The following is a 26740-nucleotide window of genomic DNA, read 5'->3' as shown; positions in this document are numbered from 1 at the left end:
ATGCCACGCGAGATAGGAGGCTTCTTGTTATTACTTCTCTTTGGTTCTGAAGGTATGTGCTAGTCAGCCATTAGCATTAAATAAATAGTTCATAATATAATTTAATTAACAATATAATTTATGAATAGAAATACAGCTTCATAAATAGCAATAATTAGCCAGCAGCAGGTTATTCAATTACTATGTTGTGAATTAACAAGTTTATTTTCACGGATGAGGTTCTCTTTGACTTGCCACTGGCTCTCTGGTTGCGTGAGAGGCCTTCTAAGTTGACATGATGCTTTAAATGAGAAAGAAAGAAGGAAGGGTCTTGGGAACGGTATAAAAGAGTTATAAATTGCAATCACTAATAAGAAAACGTGGCAGATCCTTGACATTTTTTAGGGAACAATGTCAGAGTGACTGTTTAATTTAATCTTCCAAACTGGGACACTTTTTGAGGGTGGAAGAGGATGCTATTAATAATTGTGCGGGGACAACTGGGGTAAACCAGGACTGTCCCGGGCAAATCAGGATGTAAGGTCACCCTGGTTTAAATATGGATTAACGTGATACGCCGAGCACCACTGGACTCTAATAAAAAGTATAATCCGACATAGAGTCAGGAGCCTGCCAAGCCTCTGGACACTCAATCATGTTGAAATGTCTTCAGTATGGCCTGGTGGGAGGGAGAGGCTTAAACGGGGAAAAAGTAAAGGCAACTCTCACGTGCCTTTCAGATTCTATTTTTAAATTCTCAGTCTTCAAAGTAATATTCTTTCTCAAGTACCCATCAGCGCAGAATTTTTCGTTTTAGGTCCATTCTGGACATTAGAAACTGGTCAAATGTCTTGTTCTTAGTCATTGCATATTGACGGGTCCCAGGAAATACGGAAGGACGGCGAGGGGAGCCTCTCCCCTATGCATATGACCTCACAAGGTCAACAGGGATGACCAAACTCAAAAGGAGAGTCGGAATTCCAGGTTTAAATCATTCTCTCTACCCCATCATTACATTTTATTGATCGAGTAAAAAAAAAAGTAAAATAACTTTTGTTATTTAGCCACATTTCTCAGTGTCCTGAAAGACCTGTGGGAATATAAACCCAAGGTCATTTTTCAAACCCCCAAAATATATTTCTCCGGAGGGATCATTTAAACCAGTGGCCCTTTTTTCCCCCCTTCTTGCAATGAAGAGTCAGCACGTTGTCCCAGTAACTCTTAATTCTTTAAGATGCTTTTGTTTGTTTTTTTCCTTTACTCCTCACCCTTTCCTGCACAAGAAAATGTAAACAGAGTCATACAGGGCTTAGGTCCAAATACCCCCTGGTTCTCAGATATCTACAGGGCTCACCCTCAGATTTCTCTTCTTTGTGATTCACATTGAGATCCATTCATTCATTTCCTTACTCTTACGTTCATTATTCAAGAATCTATCCCTATGTACCTGCTATGGATCAAACACTGTATAAGAACTCCACACTCAAGGCAGATCCTTGTCGCTTTCTCAGTGCTGAGTCGAACAACCCTGCTCTGGGACCCAAAGTGGAGAGAAATCTTATCAAAGCTAACTAACCCATTTTTAAATTAGAAATGCCCATTAAAGCTACACTTCTTTTCAGTGGACATCAGTAATAAAAGATACTCCCAGAAGGCACACGGCACAGCATTCTTTCTTGGTCTATAGCTCCCTGATCTTTGTGCATGGTTGCGGAGCTCCAGAAATTGCCACAAAGAACACAGAATAGCATCTGTCCAGGTGAGATGAAAGGTGGTCCAGTGGGAAGGCTTGGGAAGCTTCCATTTTCTTGCCCACCTACCCCAGCCCCTCTGCCCTCACACTGATTGAAAGGAAACCTGCCGACCAAAACTGACCACTGTTGCTTGGTGACCTACTGTGCACTCAACCCTGAGCCAGAGGGGATGCAACAGGCGACAGAGAAGAAATGCAGGATAGAATCCCTGCATGTCAGCAGCTTACAACTGCGATGGATAAGGCCAACAGACGTGGAGAAGGTATATTCCCCGGCACAAATGGGAACCTAGAGACAAAGCCTCTGTGTAATTTCCTCTCGGCTATATCCGTCCCGTGGTGACAGTGGTTCCTCATTACAGTAAAACAAGGTAGATGGATTGACTTCACTTTTGTACTGGATGAGGGTTCATTTGTGTATGGGCAAATCATCATAGTAAAGCACTACCTATGTTTTATCACTGAGGCAGGCTTCTATTTATCTTATAGTGTACATTTTGGATTAAACCCCAAAGATGATTTTTAGGACATCGATTTTAGCAAAATATATTAGTCCATTACTTGGTCATGCTTATTACACAAAGCCAAAAAATCCCCAAGCCGCATCTCACCGGTGAGTGTGCCCCTCCTGTGGGTGCTGACACCGCCAAGGGACAGCAGAATTTTTTTAAAAGCAGCTTTATTAAGCTTTATTTACATACCATCCAATCCACCCATTTAAAGTGCACAATTCAGTGATTTTTAAATAGATTCACAAGGTTGTGCCACCACCAGCACTAATTCCAAAACATTTTCATCACCCCAAAAAGAAACTCCACACCCATTAAGCAGCCGTACTCCCAGGCCCTGGCAACAACCAATCTGCACGCTGTCTCTATGGATTTGCCCCTTCCAGACATTTCACGGAAATGGAAACATACAAGTGGTCTTTTGTCTGCCACTTAGCATAATGTTTTTGAGGTCCACACATCTGTAGCATTACGGAAAGCAAATCGACCCATGAACATGCCTGTCCCCTAAAATATAACACTTGCACACATGAAGCAATTTTCTTCTCTCTTTTCCACGTGCAGGACATCATTCCAGCCTGGTTTTTTTTTTTTTTTTCCTCCTGTGCCCTATTATTTCTCAAGTAGACAGAAGCTGGCTACAGATGATCTTCATCATTCATAATTTTAGGTATTTCCCTTCAGCTTCATCTGTTTCCATGGGAAGGGAAGCTCTGTACCTAGTGAAATCCAATCAGAGAGGCGAAAATGGTCTTTCCTAGGTGTGACTAATGCACACTTTTCCTCTAGGGCTGGCAAGGCAGGCTTTTGAGCCAGCAGGCCTGCCTCGAATATTCTTGCTGTGGTAACAAAGGGTTTCCCCATGGATTGGCGCTTGGGCAAAACGGCAGGAGGTTCCCAGATGGCCTAAATCTGACATCGGCGAGGGGCAGCATGTCAAAGGCTATACTGGGGCCACGTATCATGCGGAAGAATCGCAAACACAACCCGAATCGGCCGGGAAATGCACAAAGACAAAATCTGAAGCCTTGAGTTTTTCTTTAAAGGCTGACATTTTCTCTCCTTTTCTCATGGCTGCAGTGTTATTTCCTGGTATTATAATAGGTTGCAGTCAAAAATACTTTTGCTTTGCTTCTCCAGTTTTGGGGGGATGAAATCCTTTTTGAGGGGGGGACGGGGGCTTACAGCAACCACGCTGCTGTTCCCTTGGTGACAGCTTTTCCTGTGAAATGCTTGCTGTTCCTTCTTTCTCTGCTCATTTCCATAAGAATATGGCACCCGGGAACTCCAGGCTGCCTACAGGCGAGGGGAGCCTAGGAGGGAGAAAAAACCAAAACAAACGCAAGAAATTACCTCAGCATCTGATTCTGCACGGGAATTGACCCCAAAAGCGGCCTTCCTCTTAAGCCCTCTTCCTCCTCTCCACAGGTAGACAGTGGCTGAGGGCCCCTCACCCCCACTCTGCCCTGTTCTCTTTGCAGAACATGGACACTCGGCCAGGGCCCGCCAGCGGACACTGCGTAATGTCCGCCACTTCTCTGCATCATGTAGAAGGCCCTGAAGGCCGGGCAGTTACAGAGGACCGCTGAGCCTCATCTGAACTCTGAGTTTGCTGAACTGTAGCTGACTAGACCCTCCTCAGTGAGAGACACAGCCCCTGGGCCAAATTAACTGGATTATGAAGGCCACACTTTCAGTAACCGAGGCCCCTCACAGTTGTTCTGGAACAGAGGGTCTCGGCACTATCGATGTCAACAGTGGCCCAGCAGAAAGGACCTTTCAGAAACTGCCTTTCAGCCATGGCCAGCTTCTCGGGAGAAGCGGGGTAGGGTGGAGAGCCTTCTGGATCAACCAGTCCCCAAGTCATCTGGATAGTAATTGCTCATCTATTTTGCATTTGAGGGCGAACAACTATGGGACCAAAGTTTTGGTTACCTATTAGCGTTAACTGCTAAAAGCACAGGGTACCACCCAACTTTTGGGGGCTTTCCCCAGCCACCAACTCAACCTCAACACTTAGGTGTCCCGTAAGCCTCTCTCCATTTGAATATGTCCCAAATGGAACAACCCCATTCCACCCCTCAAAATCTCTGCTCCCCCAGAATCTTCTCCACCTCTGTAAATGGCAGCTATATCCTCCCAGTTGCGCAGGTCTCAAACCTCTCATTCTTTCATACTCGGCATATATATAATAATCTGTCATCAAAGTCTGTTGGCATTCCCTTCTGAATACAGTCAGAGACCAGCCACTTCTCAGCACCTGCACTGCCACCACCCTCATCCAAGCCACTACCATCTCATGCCTGATGACAGGAGGCACTCGCCTTCCAACTGGACTTGCTTCCGCCCCGGCCCCTGGAAGCTGTTGAACACACCGAGCCAGAAGGGGTTTCTACGAAGCAGTCAATTTTGATCAGTCCCTCCAAGGTCCCACTCAAGGCGAAGGCCATGGTTCTCACGGCGGCCCACAAGGCCCTGCATGACCTGCCTCCCCTCCCTACCCCCACTTCTCTCCTCTACTCCCCAAACTCTTAACTCACTGGCTCCAGCCCAAGGGTCTCTTTGCTACTCCTACCCGATGCCAAGCATACGCCCGCTTTGGCATCCGTGGCACTTGTTAGGCTCTCTGCCCAGAATGCTGGGACCCCAGATGTCTCAGCTCCTTCAGGACTTTGCCCCAACATCTCCTTCTCAGTGAGGGCTTCCCTAAGGCTAAGGATACCTCTCCCTGGTCCCCACTTACCTGCTTTATATTTGTCATCATTTTATATACTGTATATTTCATTCAGTCACTCTTTTTTTATCCTCCTCCCCCACAAGACCGTGAACTTAGGAATACAGGTGTTTTATTGTTTTGTTGACTGCCGTATCCCTGGCACCTAAACTTGGGCCTGGGATACAGTAGATGCTCAATAAATATTAGTTGAATGAATGAGTGTCTTTGTGCAGGGCATTATCAGTTATCTTTTTTATCGATTTCTGTCATCATACAGGTGCTTAGACAAAACTGCAGACAAGAAAGAGGTGGGGCATAAAGGGGAGAACAAGTGGAGAGTTCTACCTGGGGAGACAGGAAAAATTTTCATAGAGAGGGTGATAAGCAGGCAGAAAAGACACAGGGTTGGGGGGCAGCATTTGAGGGAAAGAGGTGACATGGACAAAGGCTAGGAAGCATAGAACAGCCTGGAACATTTAAGGGAATGCAAGTGGTACAAGGGGCGAAACATACACCCGGGAAGGTAAGCAGGGGCTGGGTCACAGCGACCCCTGAAGGACACATCGTTACCATGGATACCTGCATTAGGGATGAGCAGATGGAGAGATGAGGCCATGCAGCTAAGAAATGTCAGAGGTGGGACTCGGACCCTGGCTCTCTCACTCTTAGGCAATGGGGACCCACCACGGGCTCGAGCAGGAGAGTGACACGACCAGGTTTGCATTTTATCCCATCGGCAGCATGCAGGAGAGAGGGCGGGGGCCTAAAACCAGGCAGTGGCCGTGGTGATGGAGAGGAGAGCCCAATGGTGAAGGTCTGTGGAAGGCGGAGGGCTGAAGGAAGAGAGGAGGCTGGCACAAGTCTCTGGATTGGATGGTAGGGGATGGTAAAACCATTCAGCAGCAGCCTGAGACCTAAGGAGAGAGGAGGAGCAGGCCTGGGGGAGGAAAAAATGAACTCCATTAAAAACCAAGTATTCACGTATAACACGCCCACTGTATTTAAGTATAATACATGTACAGAAGGGTACATGCAAGTGGCCAGTCAATGACTTTTCACAACTGAACACACCTGTGCAAGCAGCACCCAGCCCCCAGATGCCCTGCTGGTGCTTTCCCCTCCAACTCCTGGCCCACGGATAACCAGACTCCTGATGTCTAACAGCAGAGATTACTTTTGCCTGTTTCTGCACACATTTTGAATGGATTCATACAGCGTATCCGCTTTAGCATCTTTCTGACTCCTCTCAGTTCGCATTCTTTGTGAAATGCATCCATACCGAGGCATTTGGTTGTAGATTGTCTCTTCTCATCGCAATAGAGTGTTGCATTGTGTGAATACACCACAGCGTATCCATTCTACTCTTGAGGGACACAGGCGTGTTTCCAGTTGGGGCTATTACAACTACTGCTGCTATGAATAAGCTGGTACACCCTGGATCTCTTTTGGGTGGACATATGTGTGTACTTCTGGAGGGCAAATACTTAGGAGGGGAATTGCTGGGTCATGGGGCATGTATATGTTCAGCCTTAGTATAAATGGCCATTTTTCCAAAGTAGTTATACTAATTTATTCCCCCACCAGCAATATATGAGAACTCAGGTTGCTCCACCACCTTGCCAACGCGTACATGGTCCAGTTTTGGGTAGTAAGGGACATCCACGTGGAAATAGCCACCAAGCCATTACACGCAAGAGTCAGAGCCTAGAGTTTAGTAACATTTATGGGCTGCCAAGGAGCAGCAGAGCTCTCAAAGGAGACTGAGAAGGATTACTTGGAGAGGTGGGAGAACCGGCTGGGCAGTATTATAGAAGCTAAAGTTAGATGGGAGGGACTGACAGCTCCCAGGGCTGCAGTGTGAAGGTGTGCTGCTCAGTGTTAGAAAGAGTCAGTGTTGGGATTTGAAAATAAGAAGTCATCGGGAACGTCCTTGGCCAGCACGGGCCAAGCTGGCATCCCTAACCGTCGCTGCTGCCCCAGAGGGTCCACTCTGCCCCGTAGTGGGTGGGCCAGGGTGTCTATAGGAATGAATATAACCAGGGGAACAGGGGCCTAGGAGAGACAGCATCGTGGTGGCTGCAGGTGAGGGGTGGCCCTGAATCTTCTGGAATCTCACTGAAGCCTAAGCAGAACCCATCCAGGTACTCGCCATGGCCAGCAGTCTGCGTCCTGGGAGGTCCTCGAGCTGCTTGCAGGCAGAGTGGTTCCGAGTGGTTTCCAAGTCAGAAGGCGCAGGCTCTAGCGCAGTGCTGGCCTCGCTCAGGGCACGCAGCAGTGTTGTCAAAGGGGCCAACGGGCATTATGCAAATGAAGGCACAGTTGAGAAGAGATAGCTTTTATAATTGTGACAAAAAAGACCGAGACCATTCCTTTATCCTCTAAAACGATCTGGAAGTTTTTCCTGGCTGTGAGAATCACTTTTTAAATAGGAAAATGGGTAAGGGGAATACTTTCATGTCCTCCTTTCTACACTCGGGTTTTGTTTGAGATTTTTACAGTAAGGAGATGTTGTTGGTTTTATAATCAAAAAAGAAATAGGGACATTTGTTTCTCTGGAAATGGGAAATGGCATTCTGGCGCCTTAAGGCGGCACCGTCTAGTAGAACTGTGTGCATTGCTGCAAATGTTCTCTAGCTGTTCTCTCCAGTACAGCAGCCCGGATCCCCAGGTGGCCATTCAGTACTTGAAATGTGACTGGTGTGACTGAGGAATTGGATTTTTAATTTTATTAAGCTTAATTAATTTAAATAGCCACAGGGGGCTAGCGGCTGCCCTGTCTTGGCCAGTGCAGCTTTAAGCCATCAGCCTTTGCTAATACATACACTCTTTTCCCATTCAATTGCTCATTCATTTCTCTTTCTTCCTACTTCTGTGAAGATGAACGAATATGTTAGTTTTCTGTTAAATTTCTCTTCCGGTTGATTCTGTGTGGCTATTGCCTGGTGATAGTAGACAAGCCAGAAAGAATTTCTAAACAATGTCCTGATCCTCCGTAACCTAAAGGCACCAGGGTGGGGCAACGGTTAAGGCCTCTGGGGACCAACTCCCGAATGCCAGCTCGGCAGGCACCAGGACTGATGGTGATCACCAAATGCAGTGAATGTGCCACTCTGGTGAAAGAGGATGTTGATGTGGGAGGAGTGGAGGCGGTAGGGTGTGGGGTATGTGGGAACTTCTTATATTTTTTAATGTAACATTTTTCGTGATCTATGTACCTTATAAAAAAGACAATTTAATAAAAAATTTTTTTAAATAAAAAAATAAAAAGCCAAGAGGAAAGCACAGTGTTCCAATAATAGGAGCTCAAGTAGGTTAAAAAAAATATGCATAGAAAAAAGACTGGAAAGATTTATACTAAAATGTTAAGTGTTGCCTTTGGGTGGTGAGAAAGATGGGTGCTTTGTTTCCCCTCCTTGCTACTTTAATGTGTTTGCCAAAATTCTATAACGCATAATAATAACAGTCCCATTCTTTCTGTTTTACAGTCTCTAGTTTCTATTTTCCTTGGCAGATATTTACTCAGCTTGACTACTTCCAGAGAGGAGCTTTAACTTTCATGTGGCTATTTTCACTTCACTTTCTGCATAATGAATCATTTTGTTGACTTGCTCTTTCTTTTTTTAATCTGATTTTTCCTCTCTTGTTCTTTTGCTCAGCCACACTGGGATTGTCATCTACTGAGGTATGTGATAGTAAGAATGCCAGATTTCACATGCATTTGTTTTTGAAGGTTTTCTTTCCTCGTCAAAAATAATTTATAGAATTATCACCTTTTAAAAAATCTCTTTTTTCCCCCTGGTGGTGGTAAGATCACATTTTATCTGGGCAAGTTCCAAGACTGGGTTTTCATAAGAGAATGAAAGTAAAACCGGGTCTTAAATCAGAATCTTGACTCCAGGGCCTTTTCAAACTGGACACCCAGGTAGGAAGCTCCAGGGGGTGAGCCAGGAGCTCAAGCCTGGATTGTGGCTCCTCAAGGCCCTGAAGATGACTATGATGAAGGCAGTGCTGCCCTCTTCACGTATGTGCCTGGGAGAAGATGAGCTGGTTGGCCCCGAGGGCAGAAAACTGGTGGCTCAGAATCAAAGAAGAGTGGCAATTGTGTCGAGGCTGGTTGGGTAATTCTGGGTTTTGAACATAAGGCTTTTCCAGTGGCGCTGACCACCGCTGCCTTTGAACGTGACGTTTCTGACCCCTGCCCCTCTGGGTTCCTGCAGGATGAGGGCGAGGACCTCTGGTACCACAAAGCTTGCAAGTGCGATTGCCAGGGCGGCACCAACGCCCTGTGGTCTGCGGGGGCTGCCTCCTTAGATTGCGTACCAGGTAGGTAAGTGTGCCCTCCTCTTGGGGCACCAGATCGTAACAGGCCTTGGGGACGCCCTATTTTCCTCCTCCTTTCAACCCAGCCGAGTTGGACCCCCTGAAGGCTATGCTGTGGGTTTGCGCCGTTGGCTTCCAAGCTTAAAACTCTGTGCCTGAAGTCACTGCTCAGAAACAGATTCCTGGAGCTCTCCGTGGCCTGGGTGAGATGGTAAGGTGGGCCTAACTTTCTCAATAAGGGATGAACGCGGTTTATTCAAAATCCATTAGCAGCTGGCAGCATGGAGTTTCTACAACTGAGCCAGAAAGTTCTGGGCTGGAACGCTGGCCGCATCACTCCTTGACTTTGGGACTCCCACTTGCTCCTCCTGCTGCCAAATGGAGGTAACAGCACCGTACCCACCTGGGTGCCTCTTGCCTAATCTCCCGGGCTCCCCTAACATTTCCCAGACCCCTTGCCATCAGGTGGCACCGCAGGAGCAGTTCCGGCCAGGGGGGAACAGTGTCATTTCTCAAACATTTCCCAGCCCCCTTGCCATCAGGTGGCACCACAGGAGCAGTTCTGGCCAGGGGGGAACAGTGTCATTTCTCAAACGGGGCATTTAAGGCCTGGCCCTCCACTCTCCAGCTCTCCCTTGCCTACCACACTATGGATGTCACCCGCGTGCAAAGTAACCTCTGCTGTGTTAAGCCTCTGAAGTTCGCGAGTCCATTTGTTACGCAGTATAATCTAGCCTATGCTGCCGAAGCCGAATCCCTTCCTCCTAGCTGGCAAACCTTGTCTAAACAGTCGAGGCTTCGGAGGTCACAGCTACTCAGTTCTGCTGTTGTAGGGCAGAAGCGGCCATGGCCAATCCGTAACTGAACGAGTACGGCCATGACCCATCCAAGCTTTATTTACAAAGCCCGGCGGCAGGCCGGATTTGGCCCGGGGACTGTAGTTTGCCAACCACTGCTCTAAGGGGTTGTTACGAGGAATAAATGAGACGATGCGTTAAAGCATCTTGCCCTGTACCTGGCAGAGTAGTGGTGAATCGAGGTTAGTCCCTTTTTATCCCGCCTCAGAAGAGCACACTCTGAGGAAGGAATGAGCAGAAAGTTTGCTCAGGCTTGGGCAGTCCTAGCCCATAGTCTGCCAAGGCTCAGTCCTTTGGACGCTCAGCCACTATTTTGCCTGAAACTGGTCCTTACTGGCCGTTTGGCTCGGGCCTCGAAACTTCCTTCACTTTACATAATCCCCTCAGAAAAGCTCCACCCGGCACAGGCATGCAGGGTGCAGGCCTCTCCTCATTCTTTCATGAAATTTGCATTGAAATAGGAAACGGGGAGGGGGGTGGGAGTGAAGGGTAACCCAGGCTTGAGCCAGGCCCTGGCGGCCACCGCCTGTTTGCCTCTTTACTGATTAGAGGGGACTTACTGGTGCTCTGCTGGGGAACTATCGTGACTAGCAATGGAAGAAATTGTAGCATTGATGTGGAGAAAGTGGCCATGGTGGCTGCGGTGGGTAGGGAGTGGTGGGAGGAGGAGATGTGATGTGGGGGCATTTTCCGTACTTGGAGTTGTCCTGGGTGGTGCTGCAGGGACAGAGGCTGGACATCGTGTGTCCTACCATGGCCCACTGGGTGGACTGGGGGAGAGTGTAAACTACGATGTAAACCATTATCCATGTGGTGCAGCAGCGCTCCAAAATGTGTTCACCAAATGCAATGAATGTGCCACGATGATGAAAGAGGTTGTTGATGAGGGAGGAGTGGGGTGAGGGGGGTGGGGGCTATATGGGGACCTCATATTTTTTTAATGTAACATTAAAAAAAAAAAAGAAAGAAGGAAAAACATTTTAAAAAAAATTTTAAAAAGCAGTGACCAGGCAGTTTCGGCCTGGAGCCGGGGGTGCTGTTTGGGTGGAGCGGAACGGAGGGGCTGTTTGGGTGGAGCGGAACGGAGGGGCCAGGAAAGGCGGAGGCGCCGTCTCCCCCGGCAGCAGTGTCCTTCCAGGGGCACCGCTGCGCTCCACGCCAACGGCTAGCCAGGACATGTTGGTGCGGCCTGCCCAAAGGATAGCAAAGTGCGCTCCAAAAGAACCCACTTCTCAGGCAATTCCACCTGCTGTTTTCCAGCGCCGGGAGGAAAAGGAAGGCATCATCTCTGCCCTGTAGAAACCGACAATCTGGCCCACATGTTCTTTTCACTAGAGACCTGAGACCTCCTGGAATTCCATTCCAAGGAAGTGCTTTCTAAGGGGAAACTGGAAAGAGACGATGTAGGTGGACTGGCTTCACTGAGCTAATCAACTGGGAAGCGCAGGAGGCCTCCCTGGAGGCTGACGGTCCCCTACGCCGGGTCCCCAGGCTCTCTCCCCTACACAGTCACCATGCCCTTGAAGCTCTAAAATTAGCCACTCTTTTAGCTTAAGTGCTCTCCTCTCTCCACTGTTGTTGGTTTGCATTTTTATTTCCAGGAAGGAAAGAACGCAACTTTACTGGTAAATGCTTGATTCATTGGTATAAATTGGTTCTTCCATGAAAAAGATGATTCAGGGTAACATAACCTTCCAGTAGGTTCACCAGAACTTCCCCACACTGCCTCAGGTCCTTCATCGGAACATCAAAGGCGCTGCTGGGTCTCTCTGGGCTCTGAGATTCCCGGCTTCCACAAGAGGCTGCCTTAGGAGAGAAGATGCCTGAAAGTACAGAAGGACAGGGGTGGGGTCACTCAGCGCCAGGAAGTGCTCCCAGGTGCGCACTGGCTGGCACCGAAGGCTCTCGCCAACTCCTTCTTGGTCATGCCTGGGGGCCTACCCACAGAGCAGACAGTGACCAGCTAATTGCATGAGGGTCTCCTCATTTTCAGCTTCATGCTCTTAAAAGTACCAAGAGGTCTGTCTTTCCCAAATTGAGCCAAGATTACCCTGGCACTCGGGAGAGGGGAATAGGGTGGGGGAAGGTGTAACACGTGTAAGAAATCAAATGGCTCACTAATAGTTCACTTTTATCCCAATCTTCTATTCTATACTCTATTATGCTTGAGTTTATTCTATTGGTATGATTCTATATTCTACTGTATTGGCCGATATATATTCAGGTCTATCAGACTTGTCTAATATAATAGTCAGCGTCTCTCTTGAGTGTCATCTCAAGAATGTCTCTGAACTCTCTGTGTGAAGGTCTCTTTAGGCTAACACTCTTCATAATGCCTGGCCTTCAAGCCTACAAACTCAGAAATTATCTAAAGCAGGGGTTCTTAACCAGGACCCCTTCAGTTTGAATTGAAAAAAAAAAATTATCCTTGTGGGGTCGTTTTGGTGCAGGTGTGATCTATTTATTAAGTAATCCACAGTAGAGTGTGGACTTAGAAGGGGTCTGTGGTTTTCACCTGACTGACAAAGGGGTCCATGGGATAAAAGAAGTTAAGAAGCCCTGCTCTAAAGTATAAAAAAGGGAAGCAGATTTAGCTCAACTGATAGAACATCTGCCTACCACATGGGAGGTCCAAACCCCGGGCCTCCTCGACCCGTGTGGAGCTGGCCCATGTGCAGTGCTGATGCGCGCAAGGAGTGCTGTGCGTGCCGTGCCACACAGGGGTGTCCCCCGCGTAGGGGAGCCCCACACGCAAGGAGTGTGCCCCGTAAGGAGAGCCGCCCCATGCGAAAAAAGTGCAGCCTGCCCAGGAGTGGTGCCGCACACACAGAGAGCTGACGCAGCAAGATGACACCCCCAGTGCCACTGACAAGAATGCTAGTAGACACAAAAGAACACACAGCGAATGGACACAGAGAGCAAACAACTGGGGGGGGGGGGGGAAAGGGGAGAAAATTAAATAAAAAATAAATCTTTAAAAAAAGAATAAGAAAGGCTAGTCTGCTGAATGTATAGAGCCTGGATTAGCAGTGCATTATGTATATCCCTTTATCCATCTACTTATAAAATCACTACTCAAAAGAGACTCTTGAAGGAGCGGATGTGGCTCAAGCAGTTGAGCGTCTGCTTCCCACATGGGAGGTCCTGGGTTTGGTCCTGGTGCCTCCTAAAAATAAATACCAAAAACTAACAAGAGGAAACAGACTTGGCCCAGTGGTTAGGGTGTCCGTCTACCACATGGGAGGTCCGTGGTTCAAACCCCGGGCCTCCTTGACCTGTGTGGAGCTGGCCCACGCGCAGTACTGATGTGCGCAAGGAGTGCCGTGCCACTCAGGGGTGTCGCCCGCATTGAGGAGCCCCACGTGCAGGGAGTGCACCCCATAAGGAGAGCCGCCCAGCGCGAAAGAAAGTGCAGCCTGCCCAGGAATGGCGCTGCACACACAGAGAGCTGACACAGCAAGATGACGCAACGAGAATAGACACAGATCCCCAGGGCCGCTGATAAGGATAGAAGCAGTCACCGAGGAACACACAGCGAATGGACACAGAGAGCAGACCACTGGGGGGGGCGGGGGGGAAGGGGCGAGAAATAAAAATAAATCTTAAAAAAAAACAACTAACAAGAAGCAAACAAATGAAAACACCCACTCAGGGGAGCCGATGTGGCTCAGTGGTTGAGCGCCAGCTTCCCACATACCAGTTCCAGGGTTCAATCCCCAGCCCTAGTACCTTGAAAAAAAAAAAAGAGCCACTTGAGTCACAAAAAATGTAGGTTTTTCCTTAAGAGCAAAATGAGTATAGAAATAGGTTTAATAGCTACAATAACAAAGTTCCATTGGGAAGAAAACTTGGGAGGGAAGTATTCTGTGTATGGCTGAGAGGATCCCCTTAATCGCTTCAGAATCATCATTTCTGTTACTTTCTGGTTTGCAATCCATTTACTGTTTTGTCTCCATCAGGCCAGAGGGAGTTCTCTGGGCCACAGTCACTTGGACTTCCTCCCTGCGCTCTCTGCTTCCCGTTCCTGCCCCTCTTGTGCAGAATGCTTGGCTCAGAGGACAGAATGGTGGGCAAGATGGACAAGGGGGGCTGACAAGAGGATATCCGCTCTAAGGGGTGATGAGTGACAGAGTCCAGGGGTGTCCCTCTTGCCCAGCTCCGGATGGCAGGAGTCTGAAGGATGAGTGGAGCTGGCAAGGTGAAAGGGGAGCAGAGGCAACGGCGGGTTTGAAAATCATCTCACGGGAAGGCCTCCTGAAGGGAGCTCGGCAGGACCAGCTGGCCGGAGCCCAGAGGATACCCAGTCAGGAGACGAGGTCAGGGTCTCTTACTCGGTGTTTGGATGTCACATCCTGAGGGGTGTAGAGTGGCCATGGCCTGAAGTAGTGACCTGGTGACCTGGAAGAACACTCTGGCTCCAGCGTGGGGACAAGAGTCAGGGCGATCGTGGGGTGGCCTTCAGGAATCCGGGCGGGGGTGGCAGGAAAGGCATAAAGGGACAGGCTTGAGAGGGTTTAGTTGCCGAGTAAACAGGATGTGATGCTAAACTGACCATGGAAGGAGGAGGAGAAGGGAGGAAGGAGGAGGCAGGAAAAATGAGAAAAATATCACTGGAATGCAGTTCCCTTCACAGCACACAGAGCGAGAAATGTTGCCTTTTCTATCTTTCTATTAAATGAATCCAGTTTGAGTCTGTCCTTGTCATGGCCTGCGAGCGTCTAAAGACAGGATTTTGGGAGCTCCTGCCTCTCCCTCTTTGGACCACGTAACCGCCCCAAGGGCCTCTGGAGGGCGGCCGGGGGACAGGGTCTCGGCTCGGGTTGGGTGGCAGGTTCCCTGCCTGGCCCACGGCCCCACGCCAAGGAGGGCCCCTCATTGGTGGCTCCTCTCCCTCTGAGCCAAGCTTGGTCTCAAGTTCCACGAGGGTGCCCAGAGCTCAGGCCTCCCAAGGCCACATCTCTGTGGGTCCCCTCAGGGGAATCACTTCAACGCTGACCTCAGGTCCCCAGCCCCTCCCGTCACAGCCTTGACCTTCCAAATCCATGAGCCTGTCAATAAGGCTTCTCTCTCCAATCTCTCCGGCCCATGATCGCTCGCTTGCTCGCACGCCCGCGCACACACACGACCTCTTCCTTCCTGGGGCCTCTTTTGTGGGGAGATGTGCTGGGAGATGGGGACAGGGCAGCGTGGGCTAGAGGACTGTGGGATTTCTTCCCTGCTGGGTCTTCACTAGGAAAAAAAAAGGCGTGCAAACCTCAAGAAGACATCAGTGTATTCCCCGCCCTGTCGCCTTACTGTACTAATGTCAGCTTCTGCTGTTTGGCCAGGCCCTGTGCTGAGCACGCTACCAACATTATTTCATTTGCTCTCACAGCAACTTTGTGGAGGCAGGTTCTCTGTGGCACCCATTTCACAGAGGAGGAAACCGAGACTCTGAGAGCTTAAGTAACGTGCTTAGGCTCACACCATCTAGAATGGGATCCAAACCCAGGGCTTCTTGGCCCTAAGCAGTAGTTCTTGACCTTGGTTGCACATGACCATCACCTGTGGCTTTATCCAGATGCCCCCGCTGCACCCCAGACCAATTAAATCAGATTTTCAGGGGTGTGGCCCGGACATCAGCATTTCTGTAGCTCCCCAGGGGATTCCAGGGTGCAACCAAGTCTGAGCCTCAGGGCTCCAAAGCCGGCACTTTGTACCCTGGGTCAAACCACCTGGTTTCCGTGAAGGCAGCTGGGTTCCAGCCGGTGCCAATGCCTGAGACCCAGGGCAGGCCTGGGCTCTAACGATGGATGGCTCGGTTTTCGACATATGGAGCGCGAAGACCTATGGGTCATCCAGGTGGAAACATTCACTGGAAAATCAAGGGGCAGTGGGACAAAGTTTGGGACCTGGCGTCAGGCATCAACTCCGAGGTACCGGCTGAAGCCACGGGAGCGCCCGAGATCATCCCTTCCCCTGGAGAGTGCGTACAGAACGAGTGTCGGGGAAAGTGGCTCTTTACAATGCAAAATGAACAACAGGCTCTCTGGCCCCTGGGTAAACCCTCTCTGGCCTCCGTGGCCACATCTCTGCAGGTCTAGAGCCCACTTTGAACCTAGGATGCGCTAGGTGGAAAGGACTGGGGAAAGAGATGGGAGGGAAAATGGGAGAAAGTGTAAAATGCCAAGAGTAAAGCGACCGGGAATGGTGGTGGTAGAATTTTTTCTTCCCCTCTCTGCCTTCTCCCTCAGAGCTGGTGGCCCTGGAGCAAAAAAATAAAGAAAAGGCAGGTTCCGTCATTATTGCTAGCGATGGATGAGGCTGTAGAGACAGATTCAAAAACAGGTTAGGTGACAACCAAAGTCCCAGTTGAAACACAGCTTCCTGACGCCGGGGTCTTGTCCCTCCTTCCGGTCGCACAGGCTTGTCTTCCAGGCTGGAAGGGAGTTGGGGAGGTGGGGACACCAGACCCACTGGCACTTGGGCCCTCTGAATCGGCCAGGCCACAAAATGCCCTTTCTGCCAGGCCAAGGTTTCCAGAGCGGGCCTTGAAAGCGTGCTTGTTAAAAATGCGGATGCTCTGCGCCTGGAATCCTGGAAAGCACATTCTTGACCAGCTCCCCTGTGGTCCGGTCACACAGGGCGTGAGTGGGTGGCCCAGAAAGGGCTCCTGTTCTCTCTCCCAGGAATAGACATTACAGGCTTCCCAAGGCGTGGGTTCTTAATCGACGACAAACACTGCTGCCTCTTCTCCCCCAGCCCCACTGAGCTGCGGGTACTAGCGGGAGTTGGGTCTAGTCCTTTGGTGTGTTGGGACAGAAAGAGGAAGGCCCCTGGCCAGAGGTCTGCAGCTGTCCTTCTGTCTTCAGCGTCTGGGGCTGGGACATGACGGTCCCTGCAGACACTCTGAAGCCTCAGGAGAGCGTTGAGGCTCTTACAACTTTCATTCGGGTTTACTGACATTCAGAGTCTCCAGGAAGACTTCAGCACTCCTTTTACTGTTAAAGGCGATGGTGCTCCAGTAAATATGTTTAACATCTTTCACCTGAACTCAAACGTACACATGGGGAAAAAAACCAACTTTGAATTACCTTATTTGGAGTTTATCATTCACCATCAGAAAACTTGGAAAATGTATTTGTTCTCTACAGAAATTCAGTTAGGACCTAGGTTGGGTGGCAAGTAAGAGACTTCCTAAATAGTGGTTTATTGAAGTTTAGTTTGATTCGTATGGTAAGAAGACAAGGGGTAGGGAGTTGCTCAAGGATATCAGGGCTGAGGTCTCTGGACATCTTTTTTTTAAAAGATTTGTTTTTTATTTATTTCTCTCCCCTTCCCGCCTCCCCCCCCCACCCCGTTGTCTGCTCTCTGTGTCCATTCGCTGTGTGTTCTTCTGTGTCTGCTTGCATTCTTGTATGCGGCTCTGGGAATCCGTGTCTCTTTTTGTTGTGTCATCTTGCTGTGTCAGCTCTCTCTGTGTGTGGAGCCACTCCTGGGCAGGCTGCACTTTTCTCGTGGTGGGTGGCTCTCCTTAAGGGGTGCACCCCTTGCGTGTGGGACACCCCTGCGTGGCACGGCACTCCTTGCGTGCATCAGCACTGCGCGTGGGCCAGCTCCACATGGGTCAGGAGCCCTGGATTTGAACCCTGGACCTCCCATGTGGTAGGCGGACACTCTATCAATTGAGCCAAATCTGCTTCCCTCTGGACATCTCTTGATCTTACCCCCATGGGGCAATATGGCTTCTATTGCACCAGCCATCAGTTCATCATTCCAGGCAAGAGAAAGAAGGAGCAAGCAAATTTTGATCAGAAATCCCCAGCAGTCATCCTTTTATATCTCACTGGTCATAAATGTGTCACTTGGTTACTTCCATCTGCAAAGGAGGCTAGGACATGTGGTGATTTTAGCTGGCCACAATGCTGCCCCCACCAAAACCAGGGCTCTTTGGTAAAAAAGAAGAGGAGAGTGAATACTGGGTTGGCAACTTGACTGTTATTCTCTATCAAGTAACCTGACAGTGTTCTTAGTGTGAGGGGAAATACATGAGAAGCAGCAGACAATCAACATCTAAGAACCAGCTTTGGCTATTATTTGGAAAAAGCAGTTTCTTTCAACTGTTCCTTATTCAACAGTCACTCTGGCACATTTCACCCTTTTTTATTAGACTAGTGAGAAGACTGCAGTTTATAAGTGGGAAGTCAATCTCAGTGTACAGTTGCCTTTCTTGACTCTCATCATTGTTTTGCTCCTATAATTGGCATCAATTAGGGACCCCGATGACATCATGCAAGACAGATGTTAATGATGACTGAATCTATCAATGAGGAAAATAAAGATGCATGGCATTTAAATACGCTATTTCACTTGCAAGTCCCTTGACTTTTAGGTCTCTGAGCTTGTGGAGGTGAAGGATTTCTCAAAACTCCCACCATTCATGAGGTTGCCATAGAACCATTTCCCTGAGTTTACAAGGGTCGCGTGTCTCTGTGGCAATCCCTTTACTATATCTTCCCTCTTTTCTCGCAAGTGCAGTTAACAGGTTAAAGACCCAGCTCAACCCACCATGAACCATGCTGACAAGTAACACGTTCTCCAGCACAAATAAGGTGGTTTGTTGTGTCATTCCCATCTTATGTTTATTGAGTATTGAGAGATGAGTGTTTTAATGGACACTTTTTTCCCTTTCCCAGAATGCCCATATCATAAACCCCTGGGCTTTGAATCAGGAGAGGTTACACCAGACCAGATCACCTGCTCCAACCCCGAGCAGTACGTGGGCTGGTATTCTTCGTGGACTGCAAACAAGGCCCGGCTCAACAGTCAAGGCTTCGGGTAAGCAGGGGTGGCAGCTCGTGTGACTGGTCCCTCCGCCCCATGTGATTAGAAGAAGTAGGTTTCTCTAATAAACAAACGACCCAGAATTCGTTTATTTACTCAACAAACAGTGATTGAGTGCCTGCCACCTGCCGAGGTCTGTGGATTTTGCAGTGAATGAGACAGATGAGGTCCCTGCCTTCAAGAAGCATACAGTTTAGAGGGCAGGACAGACTGTAAGCCAATGATCACCCAAGTGGTTATGTAGTAAGTGTGACACATGCTGTGGAGGAGACAAAGAAGGAAGAAAGACCTTGTCCATTGGAAGCGCTAGGCGGCAGAGTTTGAGCAAAGGCCCTGAACTGGGAAGATATCTCAAGGGCATGGATAGGCGACATAAAGAAGGACAACAAGGCTAGGGCATAGGCAAGATGAGGCTAGAGAGGTAGGCAGAAGTCACATTGTGCAAGGTCTCATTAGTCACGCTAATGATTGCAGTCCTTATTTTCGGGATAATTAACTAGAACACAGGTTTGCTCTGCTGTAGCAAGAGCCCCTAATGACAATGACTTAAACAATGTGGAGGTGTATTTCTGGCGCACCTAAGTTTGACTAGGCAGTCTAGGGTTGCTATCGCAGCTCCATGGTATCAGGGGCCCAGACTCTTTCTACCTTTTTGTTCTGTCACCCTGAACGTGAAGCTTCCCTCTTGGGGCCCAAGATGGCCGTTCTAGCTTCCGCCGTCACATCCACATTCTAGTCAGTAGGGAGAGACACAAGAAAAGCAGAATGCCCACATTCTGCTTTATACAAGGAACATGTATGTTCCTTATATAAACATAATCTATTGGTCACTTCTGCCACATTCCATTGGTCGAAATGTACTCAGATGACCCTACCTAGCTGTAGTGGAGACTGGGAAATGTAGTTTTACCTGGGTGGTCCTTTGCCCAAATAAAACCCAGATGTTCTTTGACTAAAAGAAGAGAGGAAAAACGGATAGTGAGAGCTGACGAGCAGACTCTGCCAGAGAAAGCTTAGAGAGTATCACATCCAGATTTATGTTTTAAAGAAAATTTTTCTAGCTCCTGTGGGGGGAGTTGATGGCAGGGAGGGCAAGACTTACACCAGAAAACTAGCTAAGTAGGCTATGGCAAGAGTTGAGGGTGATGTAGCTTAGAGTAGATGTGGCAGTGAAGATGGAGCGAAGTAGCTGAGTTTGAGAAACATTTGGAGATAGGTGGGTTGGATGTTTGGGATGATGGAGAGGAAGGGATCAAGAATGGCTCTCAGATGGCTGGCACAAACACCTGGAAGGATGGGATGAATATGGAAAGTGGGGTCTGGGTGGAGAGAGTCAGGAGTTCATTTTGGACGTGTTTCATTTGAGAAGCTGTTGGCATCCAGCATCTAGATTTGGAATTCAGAAGAGAGGTCAGTAGTCATAAAAAAGTCAGTAGTCACCCAACGAACAAGTCTGGAATAAGAAGAGAAGGTAGCCAAGGATTGCATGCTGAGAATTTTCAATGAAAGAAAAAAAAAAACAGAAGGGAAATCATAGGTTCCCACAATTTGAGATATACAGCTAAAGAAATTTAAGTCCTTAAATGGTTACCTTGCTTTGCAATTATCAAAAGCCCTTCCAAATACAACTTGGTACAGTGTTATGACCCTGAACGCCATGATGACAGCATCTGAAGATGATTCAGATATTTAGGAGGGTGAAATTTCAAAGGAGAAAAAAATGGTTTGTGGAGAAACACTAGGAGAGAGTAATGGAAAGGGAAGAGGGCTGGTGGGTGTACTAACCATGTGCTTACATGTTTTGATGAAGGATATGCTTGAACGCCAGCCCAGAGAAGATTCCAGCCACACTAGAAGGCATTATTTTGACAAATAGGTTGAATGTGGTGATTTTTCTTCAGGAAGTGGAGAGGTAGGGAGGGAGATTGAGATACCAGTCAAGCTTAACAGACTAGACAGTCCTGGAAACAAGCCTCTGGGCGCTTAACAGGTCACAGCTCAGACTGCCTGAGCACTGCTGGGGACTCTGCAGGGGCTGACAGCCTCCTGGAAGACAGCGCGCCTTGGCTTTCCTGATGCATTCATGCGGGAGGGCTCCTGGTGATTCGGGGGTGTTCTCGGCAGGTGCGCCTGGCTCTCCAAGTTCCAGGACAGCAGCCAGTGGCTACAAATAGATCTGAAGGAGGTCAAGGTGATTTCAGGGATCCTTACCCAGGGGCGCTGTGACATCGATGAGTGGATGACCAAGTACAGCGTGCAGTACAGGACCGATGAGAGCCTGAACTGGATTTATTATAAGGACCAGACTGGTAACAACCGGGTATGTGAGGCCTCTCTTCCTTTCCCTGTGTCCTTGCAGCCTCCCTGGCAGGTCACTGACCCCACAGCATGGTGGGGCATCTGTGCTTCTTCCCACAATGCTGTATGCTCTCCCAGGGCCAGGCAGGTGTCTTTCCCTGCTGTATCCTTGGTGCCTAGCACAGCTTGTTTGCAAATGACTGCCACTCTTTTGTGCAAAAGAAATATTTGTCCAAATTCTCATAACAGCATGTTGTTGTTTGAATAATTAAGACTGACCATTCGAATTATTCCAAACTCACTGGGTCATTGAATACTCTATGTCTGGCTTGATCTGCCAATAATGCAAGTTGATAACAGTTCCATTTATGTACTATTACTACTGACTGGGACCAAATGCTGGGAAACTTTTGACAGCCCAGAAAGATAGCCACTAACCATGTAAACGACTAAAAGGACTCCACCACTGTAGATGGGTTTAAAGAACCTTTAAACATTAAATGCAACCTTATTAAACCTTTGGGCAATTTACATCCTATTACCCTCTGAGAAGCAAAATCAAAGTGTTGTTCACACAGAGTGAACACTGTAGGCTCTTGATTATATAGATGCATATATATTTGCAATGAGTAAAAATGAATTTTAAAAATTCATTATCTGTTTGGAAATGTTAACTGTCCTTCCACCCAAGTATTAGGAATTCCCCAGTCAAATTTGGTCATTTAATCAGTTGAAATAGATATGTGTGGATGAGAATAAGGTTTTGTAGTTTCTATTGGCAATTTGTACAGCCAGAAATTAATGTCTTGAGATTTCAAAGAATTTGTATACAATAGGTAAAACCATCTTTTAAAAAAAAAATTTATTCCCCCCCTTTCCTTCTCCCTCCTCTTCCTCCCCCCCCCCCCCGCTTCTCCCCCACCAGATGTCTGCTCTCTGTGTCCATTTGCTGTGTATTCTTCTGTGACTCCTTCTATCTTTATCAGCGGCACCATTCCTGGGTAGGCTGCACTTTCTTTCACGCTGGGTGGCTCTCCTTATGGGGCGCACTCCTTGCGTGTGGGGCTCCCCTGCGTGGGGGACACCCCTGTGTGGCAGGGCACTCCTTGCATGCATCAGCACCATGCATGGGCCAGTTCCACACGGGTCAAGGAGGCCCGGGGTTTAAACCGCAGACCTCCCATGTGGTAGACGGACGCCCTAACCACTGGGCCAAGTTCGCTTCCCGGTAAAACCATCTTGATACTTGAACATCTTATTTCATTTTGCTCTTATGAGTTGGCTTTTCAAAAAGAAATTAGAATTCTTTTTCAAGCCCTGTTTCTGAAGGCTCAGCACTTCTTTGCAAAGGGGCACTCCATTCCCGCACTTGTGCAATCTGGTTGGGCCTGTGCCATCCTCCCCTCTTCACCTGGCTATGGACTTGAGCAGGCTCAAGACCAAATGGCTTAGAGAGTGCAGTGGGAGAAAGCCAAGATCATGGCTGACAAGCCTCTTCTTGTTCTATGGATGGAGGAGGTCACTGTGGCAGTCAGATTTTTTCAGGAGATAATCCCAGAAGGATATGCAAGGTTTGGGTGTCATTGGGTATAGCACTAGAACTCCAAGTGCAAAGAATGATTTGGAAATACATTCAAACATCCATTGCACCATTGCATCATTTTATATTACATCCAGAGAAACACTGAGCAAAACCTGTTTTCCTTACTCTGGATGCTGTCCTCTCCCTTCCAGAATTTTCCCTCTAGTTTTAATGCATTTTTTGGTGTGGAATATTTTTCCAAGTCTAAAATGTACTTGCCTTTTGTATCAATAGAGGGACACACAATTAAACTTTGGTTCACAACGTCACAGCTCACTGCAGAGTTTTGGAAACTCTCTTGTAACATGGTCCTTTAAGAACAAAAATGCAAAATGAGGATAATGAGTTAAGAGGTGTTTTCTATCAGTGCTGGCCAATTGAACTTTCTGCAATGATGGAAATGTTCATTTCTGTACCATCCAATATGGCAGCCACTAGCCACGAGTCTAGTAAGCACTTGAAATGCAGGTAGCACAATGGAGGAACTGAATTTTTATTTAATTTCAATTCATTTAAATTTAAATAGTCACATGTAGCTAGTGGCTACCATATTGGATGGTGCAGTTCTAGATATCCCCGTACAGTGGCTCAGAAATGGCCCTTGAATGTAGATGCAATAGTCCTCAAGGTTAGAATTTGGGATTGAGGGGGGTGCTAGCAAATTCCCTGAGCTTTAACCATTTTCTGAGGCTTTACCGACGGTTCAAAGTTGGGGCCAGCTCCGGACAGGAATCACTCTTCTTTTTTTCTTCTATGATGTGCCAGTGATAGGATTTCCTTTCTCCCTTTAGGTCTTCTATGGAAATTCAGACCGAGCCTCCATAGTACAGAATCTGTTACGGCCCCCCATCATTTCCCGCTTCATTCGACTGATCCCGCTGGGCTGGCACGTCCGCATTGCCATCCGCATGGAGTTGCTGGAATGCGTCAGCAAGTGTGCTTAAACAGCAGCTTCAGACCCACACCTGCCAGTGGGTGGGGGTCCTGATATACCACTGTGGCAAAGAGGGCTGTACTTTACAAGCACTTTTTTTTTTTTTTGAGGTACCGGGGCCGGGGATTGAACCCAGGACCTTGTATGTGGAAGCTGGTGCTCAACCACTGGGCCATATCAGCTTCCCTGAGTTGGTTTTTTTTTTCCCTTCATGTTTTTCATTTGTTTTGCTTATTTTACTTTTTTTCAGGAGGCACTGGCAACCGAACCCAGGACCTCCCATGTAGGAGGTGGGCACTCAACTGCTGGAGCCACATCTGCTCCCCTTCACAAGCACTTTTAAATGCAGAACTGGGCCAAGAATTTTTCATTTTTTAAAAAAGGCAGTTTCCAATTTCAATGAAAGAAAAAGAAAAATGAACTTATTTCCCACTCAGGGCCAAAGAAAGTAAGAACAAAGAAAATGCCCCTCAAAACAATTTTCTTACAAAAGCATAAGTAACGGATAATTTACATTTCTCATTTTTTGTCTCAGTGACACTGTGAAAGGTGTACCTCCAGGGGAACACAAAGCAGCCCTGACACCTGGAAAATTCTTTTGCTTTATCTCATTCAAAATGCGAAAAATTGTTTCACAGAGCTTCACTTCGAATGCAAAGGGGAAGGCAATTTGCAGTTTCTCCTAGTTGTTTTTATTAAATCATGGCCTAAAAGTATCTTGAAACCTTTAACTGGGCCTGCAGTTAGAGGTTTCAAGGGTGCCTGCATGGCAGAATTGTGTGGGTGGGTGGGAGCCTGTGGCACATCTCACAGTAGTCCCAGCTTCTTGACAACCTCACCCAACCAAACCTTCTGCCAAGGGAGAAGAACCTGGAGCTATCACCGGCTACGTAGAGGAGGTTCAATTGCTGACTACATGCTTTGCAGAAAGTGGTCATTACATCTATGTCAGAAAAAGGAGGGTGATGTGGCCCAACTCTCAACCTCCATCCCCTGGCCTGGCAACGTACACACCCTCCGGCTCCTGAGGCTAGAAATCTCTTTGGGAAGGAATGAGTCAGGCCAAGCCTTCCTTTCCAGGAGAAGCTCATTACGCAGGGAGCTTGTGGGAAAGGATCCTTCAAAGGAGACCGGGCAATCCAAAAACCTGTCCTGCTCCTGGATGCAGTGTAGCCTTTGTTGGCAGCTCATTTCTCTGAACTACTTCTGTTTTCAAATAGACTCACACTAACCTGATCCTGGATACCACCACCACCTTCTCTGTGAACACCAAATCTCCTCTCTCCAGCTTTATATTACACCCAGTATCTTTCTAATCCCCACGCTGTATACTTGAATCTGGAAAAATGCTTTTCCCTGCCCAGGGGTTTCAATCTTCCTTCTAATATAAATATGTCAGTTCAGGGTGGGGGAAAAACACATCTCTGGCCTCTGGACACATGGACAAATCTCTTTTGTACAGAATATCTGAACAGAGACCCTTTGTGGAAAGTCGAATTAAACTTTTATCATGACGCGGACTGTCAGAGAAAATGGCAGTAGCCTAAGAGTTCAGGACTTCTGTACCTGGCATATCAGATACAAAAGGGAAGAAAGTGAGTATAGTTCAGGGAAAAAAAAGGAAGAATGAAACAGGGCAAGGTATAAAGGTTCTCCAAATAATTATTCACATTGGAAATTTATTTTGTAACAGCTTTATTGAGATAAAATTTATATACCATACAATTTGCCCACTTAAAGTGTACAGTTCAATGGCTTTCAGTGGAGTCACAGAGGTATGCAACCATCACAATTTTAGAACATTTTCATCACCTCCAAAAGAAACCCCATACCCGTTATCCATCACCCCCCAACACTGCCCTCCTCCCAATATTTGACCTTTCGTATCTGGCTTCTTTCAGTTAGCACAGGGTTTTAGAGGTTCATCCATGTTGTAGCATGTATCAGAACTTCATCCCTTCTTATGGCTGAATAATAGTCCACTGTGTGGATAAACCACAATTTGTTTAGTCATTTATCCACTGATGTACATTTGAGTTCCCATTTTTTGATTATGAAATAATTAACATTTGTGTACAAGTTTTTACGTGGACATGTTTTCAATTCTCTCGTGGATATACCTAGTAGTGGAATTCTGGGCCATACGGTAACTCCGCTCAACCTTTTGAGGACCTGTCAGACTATTTTAAACAAGTGGCTACACCATTTCACATGCCCACCAGCAGGATATGAGTGTTCCTATTTCTCTGCATTCTCACCAACACTTGTTATAACCATCCTGGTGGGTGAGAAGTGATATTTCAGTGCAGTTTTGATCTGCAGTTCCCTGATGGCTCATAATGCTGAGCATCTTTTCATGTGTTTATTGGCCATTTGTATATCATCTTTGGTGAAATGCTCTAGTCCTTTTTTTAAAAATTGGGTTGTCTTTTTATTATTGTGTCCTTAGAGTCCTTTATATGTCCTGGATACGAGTCCCTTATCAGATATGGGATTTGTAAATATTTTCTCCCATTTAGTAGGTTGTCTTTTCACTTTCTAGATGGTATCCTTTGAAACACAAAAATTTTCAGTTTTGATGAAGTCCAATTTACCTATTTTATTTTGCTTTTGATGTCATGCCCGAGAAACCATTGCCAAATCCAAGGTCATGAGCTCTTACCCCTGTTTTTTTTCTAATAGTGTTAGTTCTTATTCTTCGGTTGTTGATGTATTTTGAGTTAATTCTCGTATATGGTGTGAGGTGGAGGCCCAATTCATTCTTTGCATGTGGTGATCCAGTTGTCTAGCACCATTTTTTTTTTAAAGAGGCTACTCTTTCTTTGATTATCTTGGCACTCTTGGCAAAAATCAATTTCTGCATCTACAGCCCCTTAAGGCAAACCTTTTAACATACTGTGTTGGAAAATGTTTCTAAAAATTTGTTATTTTGTATTATTTGAATAAAACTCATATTACTAGAGATAAAA

At 47.4% G+C, this 26740-nt stretch overlaps 2 protein-coding genes across 2 annotated transcripts in view; one reads left to right on the top strand and one right to left on the bottom strand.

Annotated features, from left to right (window-relative positions):
- RS1 (retinoschisin 1) lies at window positions 1-26740 on the top strand. The gene is made up of 6 exons (XM_004450324.2): window positions 1-52; window positions 8614-8639; window positions 9175-9280; window positions 18810-18951; window positions 21082-21277; window positions 23629-26740. The coding sequence occupies exons 1-6, from the start codon at window positions 1-3 to the stop codon at window positions 23779-23781; spliced, it is 675 nt and encodes a 224-aa protein (XP_004450381.1). The 3' UTR covers window positions 23782-26740.
- CDKL5 (cyclin dependent kinase like 5) overlaps window positions 11698-26740 on the bottom strand; it is a 309028-nt gene continuing 293985 nt past the window's right edge. The window contains exon 19 of the mRNA XM_058291571.2: window positions 11698-11957. Coding sequence (XP_058147554.1) covers window positions 11773-11957 — 185 coding nt within the window. The 3' untranslated portion in view covers window positions 11698-11772. The remainder of the gene's footprint in view (window positions 11958-26740) is intronic.

This window comes from Dasypus novemcinctus, chromosome X (genome assembly GCF_030445035.2).
Source record: "Dasypus novemcinctus isolate mDasNov1 chromosome X, mDasNov1.1.hap2, whole genome shotgun sequence".
Classification (NCBI taxonomy): Eukaryota; Metazoa; Chordata; class Mammalia; order Cingulata; family Dasypodidae; genus Dasypus; species Dasypus novemcinctus.
This window is presented reverse-complemented; position numbering and strand designations above follow the sequence as displayed.

Coding starts and splice junctions, on each gene's coding strand:
- RS1 (XM_004450324.2), top strand. CDS start 1: ATGCCACGCGAGATAGGAGGCTTCTTGTTATTACTTCTCTTTGGTTCT. Junction 53..8,613: donor ACTTCTCTTTGGTTCTGAAG/GTATGTGCTAGT, acceptor TCTTTTGCTCAG/CCACACTGGGATTGTCATCT. Junction 21,278..23,628: donor ACCAGACTGGTAACAACCGG/GTATGTGAGGCC, acceptor TTCTCCCTTTAG/GTCTTCTATGGAAATTCAGA.